This window comes from Triticum dicoccoides, chromosome 4A, assembly GCF_002162155.2.
Source record: "Triticum dicoccoides isolate Atlit2015 ecotype Zavitan chromosome 4A, WEW_v2.0, whole genome shotgun sequence".
Classification (NCBI taxonomy): Eukaryota; Viridiplantae; Streptophyta; class Magnoliopsida; order Poales; family Poaceae; genus Triticum; species Triticum dicoccoides.
The window spans coordinates 600,799,929-600,807,134 of record NC_041386.1 but is presented as its reverse complement, the minus strand read 5'-3'; the positions used below and the strand labels follow the sequence as shown (position 1 = coordinate 600,807,134).

Below are 7,206 nucleotides of genomic sequence, written 5' to 3'. Positions count from 1 at the left end.
TGCTCCTAGCTATCGATCAGACTGTGGTATTACTTCGGCTGCTCCATGTAATTAGCCCTTTGTTGGGTGAATCTCCTACTACTTGCTAGCTTTGGAATTGTAAAAACACAATAAGTTCACAATTTCAAAAGTTGTAAGTTCAACACAACGTCCTAGATAAGTTTTAGGAAAAAGTTGAAACACAAAAAAACCCCAAAGAAATTCAAATGGTAACTTTCAAGTCGCGGGATGAAAGAAGTCAAGAACAACGTTGAAAATGGTAGAGTTGACACACAATATTTTTTTTAAAATAAAATGTCATTCAGTTCAACGATATAAAACCATGCAAGTTCGGGGACGATAATATCGTAAACCGTTGAAAAGCTACAAAGAAAACGATACCGCAAAAACGGAGTAAAAGTCTAGTATGTGAAAAACGCGCTCAGTACAAAACCATACGGCCATCCGTTCAAGTACAATTTTTTGGAACGATTCAAAACTACTGTAAAAAATAACTCAGTACAAACACATACATACATCAGTACAAGTATTCTGTTTTTTAGGCAGGAAAAAACAACATGATGTGTTTTACGTTATTCAAAATTACTCTTAAACGGTTGCGAAGTAGAGAAAACGTTCAACATGACTAAGTTTCGCATTTTTGATAGCTATCCAACGGTACATTATTTGCCCCATTTCGATAAACTTTTAAAAAAATCATGTTCAAAATCAAATTTGACCGTATTCAAATTCGTTTTTAAACAGTAGGGAATTAGAAAAACATTTCTATACGAAAAGGTTGCGCATTTTCCATAACTTTCCAACGCCGTATCATTTGCGTCAATCCGACAAACCTTTTGCAAAAAAAGCAAAAATACGTTTTGCCCAGAATTTCACCGTTTTAAAAATTACATTTATATTGTATATAATTTAAAAAAACAGTAGATATATGGAAGGTGCGGATTTTTACCAGCTTTCCAATGCCATCTTATTTGCTCAATTCCGACAAACCGTTTGAAAATTGAGTCCAAAATACGATTTGCATTTTCCGTTTTGAAAAAAACGGTTTTTCAAAACTGCTCTTAAACCGTGATGATTTTGCAAAAAAGTTCCTATATATTTCTAGTGTAGATGTCAAGAGTTTTCCAACGATATATTACACGCCCCATTCCGACGAAAAAACGATCAGTTCGACGAGATGAAAATCATCAGTACAACCGCCTGAAACCATCGGTTCAAATATTCTGTCATATCGGACCGTGGGGCTCACTTAAAAAGGCTGGCGTCATATAGGAGCAAGGCGTGGATAACCTATGCATATTCAATTGCTATATGACCGTTGCCTCTAAGAATTATTTTCTTGGATAGCAGAGCAGCCGTAGAGAAGGCATAATTAGAACCTAGTGGCATCTGGCCCATTTAAAAAAAAATCTATTTTCTAAGGCGATTTAAAATATTAAAATAAATTGAAACAAAATTTGAGTGTATAATTCCACAAAACATGTGTGCGACATAAAGTTTTTGAAAAACATATTGAATGTTTGACACCGAGATACAGCGATTTCCTAGAACACCCAGACAAGGTATAGTCCCTAGCAAGCATCAGACGCCAACTATGGATCTTGATCTTCGCCGGTGCATGTAGTGACTAGATGGCCCTCCATACGGGATTTGACGCCGACCATGCTGGAAATCACACTCATAGTTAGACGATTTAACTAAGAAAATCCCATTCTTATTAGAGTGCAACGATAGAAAACCATTCATAATCCCCCTCAGCCAACGAAATTCTTATAATTCTTTCTCTGTCCACCTGCCAGAATAATTCTCTGATGAATTCCTTCTACCATGATCAGGTCTCAATACTAATCAATTTCACAAATTTCCCGTCCTCGTCATAACTGTTTTTGCTTGTGCTGCCATTGGTGTTGTGGGGTTTCTTTGAAATTTTACTCAGTATGTTTCAAAATATAAGACATATTACATTTTTAAAAGTAAACCTTTTTAAGTTTGATCAAATTTGTAGAGAAATATATCAAAATCCATAATAATTAATCGCTATAATTAGATTCATCATGAGATGAATTTCCATTTTTTATGTTTAAAATTGTGGATGTTGACAATTTTGGCTCTGAACTTGGTCAAAGTTAAAGGAATTTGACTTTCCCAAAAATAATAGTGTGTTTTATTTTTTTATGGTTTGATGATTTGGTGGGTCTTTCTCAATGTGATTCTGTTGTATCCGCTAAGAAACCCATATTTATATGGGGAAATTTCTGCGTTGGTACCTGTATGTACTATATTAGTGCTACAATATCACATGGTGGCATTTCTTTTTTGTAGGTGGTGGGAGAGATGTGGAAGACTGATATGTTTTTATAGGCCGGTTGCTGTTGATTGATTTGAAAAAGGATAGGCTCTATAATTGAAGACCTCAATCGAATTGAAGAGCTTCAAAATTAGGTAAAAATAGTGACTTAAAATAATTGAATGGGAGACCTCCTTGAGCAATTGTTGACCCAGTCAAAATTGAGTGACTTAATTTAAATTGAAGACCTTAATTAACTGTGAGGCCTAAAAAATTAGAAAGTAGTGTGTAGTATAAAATAATTGAATGTGAGCGCTTTGAAAAATTGTTGATGGTCAAAATCGGGAGACCCAATTTCAATTGGAGACCTTAATTGATTGTGAGCCCTTTAAAATTAGGGAGCTTAGTGTTATAGAGGATATTAATAATCTCTCCATTTCCGCCCTTCAGATATGGCCTCTTTCAAAGTCTGAATAGCGGACAATACGCTTTGCCATGTGTAAGAGCTTCCCTTTTTCAACTCACAGCTTAGGAGATCACCTTATGGATAGTACATAGTCCTTAGAACTTGAGCACCAATAGAATCAGGTTCCAAAAGTAAACGCCAACACTGTTTCGATAACATTGGTATATTAAAAGTGAGGGCCCGTATGCGGGTAGTTGGGGATGAGGCATTCCGTCTGATCATTCATGGAATTTTTGCCTGACGGAATTGACATTTTTCATAACAGACCGTGGGTAGTTTGGGTATGGGGCATCCTATCTTAATTGTCATTCCCGATGTTCTTAATTTCCACACTGAAATTGACATTTCCTAGCAAACAGAAGAGGGGCGAAAAATCGCCTAGAATATGTTGAGACAATATTTTTTTTTTGTAGTGACCTCACACGAAACATACAGTACAGTGTCGAAGGTGGCTAGAATGGATTGTACAAATAATCGCTCATTCATAGTACATATTAGATAGTAAAACAATCTCATGTTACATCAGGGAGTGCACCTTAATAATCTCTTCAAAGCAAGCACATGCGGTTAATCAGGTTGTGTTTATTCTATATATAGGAGTAGCGTAGTAATAATTTTAATTAATGTATCTTGTGCTTCGGTAGGTTCATGCGACAGGGTAAGATGCCAGCATGTCAACGCCGCAGGCGCCCGTGCCTCTCTGGAGCTTCATGTAGCCTCCTTCTCCCCAGTTTTGGCCCCACGAGTTCTTGATGAGCCAGTAGCTTGTCCCATCCTGCTCGACACCGTAGCCCACCAGGGTGACCGCGTGGTTAATTTCTGTGCCGCAGGCGTCGCCGGTCATGATGCCGCCATTGTACATCTGGAAGCTCGGCTGCTTTCCATCGATGCCGACGGACACGGGCTGGTTAGCGACGGCGGCAGCGAGCGCGTCCTCGTTGTTGGCGGGCACGACCTGGTAGCCGCGGATGGTGGCGGCCGGCTGCGTGGCATCGGAGTCGCACCTGCCTTGGGCCGTGACGTATGGGTAGGCGTCCTCGGTGGTGATGCCTCCGTTGTCCACTATGTACTCGAAGGCAGAGGTCATGAAGCCGCCGCCGCACCCGTGGTTCTCGGTGGTGCAGTCGAGCAGCTGCTGCTCCGAGAGGGAGACCAGCTGGCCGGTGGTGATCTGGTGGATGCCCTCCACGGCAGCCACCGCTGAGAAGGCCCAGCAGCATCCTGTACGTAGCAAACCAAAGGTCGTCGTGTAAGTTTTACTTATCACAGACTACTCACGGTAAGGAACGTGCATGCATGCATGCACTAAGTTGGTACGTACCACACCGTCCTTGGTACTTTACACCGGTAACTGCGCCTGTGGTCCTCCAGTCAACGCCCTGCTCGTCAGCGGCGGAGAGGCTGACGTTCTCGTACTTGAATCCCGGCAGCATTTTGGGTCCCGGCGGCGCGGGCTTGAACCCGGTGTACCTGGCGGCGAACTCGTCGCTGGTCAGGTCGGCGAACTTGTTGACGGCCAGGTGGTACTTCTTGGTGCCGTCGGCGTTGGACCTGGCGACAAGCTCGGAGTTGGCCTTGAACACCTGGAAGCGCAGCGCCTTCTCTGCATCGTCCTTGTACTTGCGCCCGTGCTTGGCCATCCACTCCTCGTGGCGCGCCTGCATCGCCGCCTCCTCGCCGCCGGCCAACTCACGGGCCGCGACCACGCTGCTCATTAGGGCAATGAGGAGCAGCAGCAAGAAAGGGGTGGTCATCTTGGTCCCTGCCATGTACGCAGCTAGCAAGCTAATTAAGTGAGTAACAAGAGTGGTAGTTGTAGCTGTAGTTGGTGCTGAAGCTATCGGAATCGGGTGCTTAAATAGGCGGCCTGCTGAAACGGCTTGATCGTAGGTCACGGCAGATGTGGCTGAATATTCCCAGCCCCAGACAACACGGTGATCCTAGGTCACGGCAGATGTAGCCTAATATTTCCAGCCCCACACAACACGGTGCTAATTTTTGGAGTTGTGTGTGGAAAAATAATACGTAATTCTAAGTTTGAACTCCATCGAGTTTGGCAATTTTAGCCGAACACGGAATACGCATGTGGACTCATATATATACGGTCACTGGTCTACTGTGACGCACGTCGTATTTGTCCACTTGGCAAGATGTTGACACAGTCTGTTTGCAAAAAGAAAACTGTAAGAGACTTGATTGAGCTTTTCCATCGCCCTCTCTAATTTGGTACGTATGAGTTTGACTGCTGACCAGAGATTCAATCGAACCTTCCACAAAGAGTGCCATTGTCCAAGTTCAGCATCCGTTTACTTGCTGCCTGGTAGTACTAGCATAGTATCCTAACGTGTGCGTCGTGCACAATGTCATGCCCAAATGACCGTGTCCTCGTTGAGCTAATTAAGGGTATACGATTAAGATAAGTTGAGTATGTAAAATGCTACTCCTTAGTTACAACCTACAAGCTTAGCTTAATGGTCCATCTAATGAGTTAATCCAGAGGGAGAAGCAGCCCGTAGCTGGATATTTTTCGCTGGAGCCCACTCCTTTAAAGCCGAATGACGCCCAGCTCACCTTCGTCATGACGCCCTCTCTCCTTTACACCGTACGTTCACCACGGACCGCCAAGGTGGAGTTCCCCGCCACCGTTATCAGGGCGAGGAGGCGTGCGCCGCCCGTGACACCCAAGAAGGCAGATCCAATGTCTCATGAGTCTTTGTCACATTGTAACATATAGTTGAATGTCATGCATTACCACAAAATAAAAATATGATATCCATTCAATCACGCCATCGTGTCCGTTATTAACTCCTGAGTGAACCTACCAATACTTTTACCCTTCTATACAAAGATAAAAAGTTGTACGATTTGATGAAAAAAATACAAACCTCTCACTCATGCAATTTACAGCAAAGCCATCTCTAATGAAATGCAATTTGCCACATTTTCCAAAATAGAAAGAATATTCTGCTCAAGACAATTGTTATTGAACAGGCCAAATCCAACCCGCACCCCGCTCACTCTCAACCCTTACTCTTATCACAAAATTCCACTAACTCGTGTTCTAAGTGAGCCAGTGATCGACGCCATCAAATGCTTCAAGAAAGTAGGCGGTAGCACCAAAAATAAAGCAAACTTCCTACTGGGTTGGCAACTCATCCAAGTATATTTACATGGACCATTATAATTAAGGCAAGATAGATAAACTTAAACATAAAAAACAACAATGAACACAGGTTACTGTTGCTCGAAGATTACTTTCCTTCTCATCCCGAGCAAAAACTTCAGCTTTGTTTTCACATGATCTCTCTATAGCGTAGGTCAGGGCACTTGGTTCTCTACAAACATACAACTTGAATTAGACATCACCGATGCATGCAAATCATTAATGGGAGAAAGTTATTCCGTGCTTTCAACAAATAAAGGTCAGCGGATGTGCTGCTAGAACAACTCTCACAACTAGCATCAACAGTAGAAGAATGGAATGGTTATATGGCTCTATGTAAATCCACCCATGGAAACCGGACAACAAAGCAAATAATGGAGAGCTAAGAATGACATGTACATCAAATAAGATTTCTAAATTAGCTGTGGAAGATAGTATGTTTTGTGGTATGTTCTGTCGAACTACTCAATATGGCATTTCATACAATGCAATTAAGAAAAACTGAAAATTTCTTAAAACCTAAATTAAATCATGCTATTCTTTGTTGACTACTGTACTTAACAATTAAGCATTTTAAAAAATGTAAAAATAAAACAGATCATGATTCAAACAACCAGGGTGCTGAGAACTTCTATTCGATGGCAAAGGGGTAAATCAAGTTCTAGTAGAAACCATAGTATTTGTTTATGGAAAATAAAAGGAAACATCAACATCATGATCAAACACCAGATCACCGAATGATTAAACAAAAACCATTTTGTTCAGGGCCAAACGCTGACATACACCGTCAAACGACACTGTTGACAACATATATGCAAAAAATATTTCAAAAATGAGAACGGAAGAGGATCGGAAAACATTACCAGTTAATTATACTGATATGAACTAAAACCCCCAAACAAGATTAGACTCCACAAATCTTAAACCTTAACGAGTAGCCCACTACAGCAACCCATTCTATATAGAATTGTATTCATCATACATGATTCTGGTAATAAGACCTTCCTACATCCAAACCAAGGCTATCTAAAGATAAGATTTCCCAAGGCTCAAGCTGTTCTGAATGGAGTTCTTTTATCAAACCAGCTAGGTTGCCAAAATATCTTTGTTGAATCTGATTGTCTAGAAGTTCTTAGTACGCTACAGGTTAGAGGATTTTCGGCAATAGCAGCATTCAAGTTTCTTCTTTTGTTAAAGTTTTGTATTTCTTTAGCCCGAGAGAAGTCAATTTTGCTATAACAGTTGTATTTGGGTAGATGACAAGGCCACCAGTCGTAGGCATCACCCGGA

The 7,206-nt window shown here is 41.5% G+C and overlaps 1 protein-coding gene across 1 annotated transcript; it reads right to left on the bottom strand.

Annotated features, from left to right (window-relative positions):
* Positions 1-3,215: 3,215 nt before the first annotated feature.
* Positions 3,216-4,566, bottom strand: LOC119287204 (zingipain-2-like). The gene is made up of 2 exons (XM_037566731.1): positions 4,075-4,566; positions 3,216-3,974 (listed from the first exon to the last, which is right to left on the bottom strand). The coding sequence occupies exons 1-2, from the start codon at positions 4,520-4,522 to the stop codon at positions 3,400-3,402; spliced, it is 1,023 nt and encodes a 340-aa protein (XP_037422628.1). The 5' UTR covers positions 4,523-4,566; the 3' UTR covers positions 3,216-3,399.
* Between the last annotated feature and the right edge of the window lie 2,640 nt (positions 4,567-7,206).

Excerpts from the sequence above, each read along its gene's own strand:
- LOC119287204 (XM_037566731.1), bottom strand. The coding sequence starts at position 4,522 with ATGGCAGGGACCAAGATGACCACCCCTTTCTTGCTGCTGCTCCTCATT. Across the intron at positions 3,975-4,074 it reads AAAGTACCAAGGACGGTGTG|GATGCTGCTGGGCCTTCTCA; the intron begins GTACGTACCAAC and ends TGCTACGTACAG.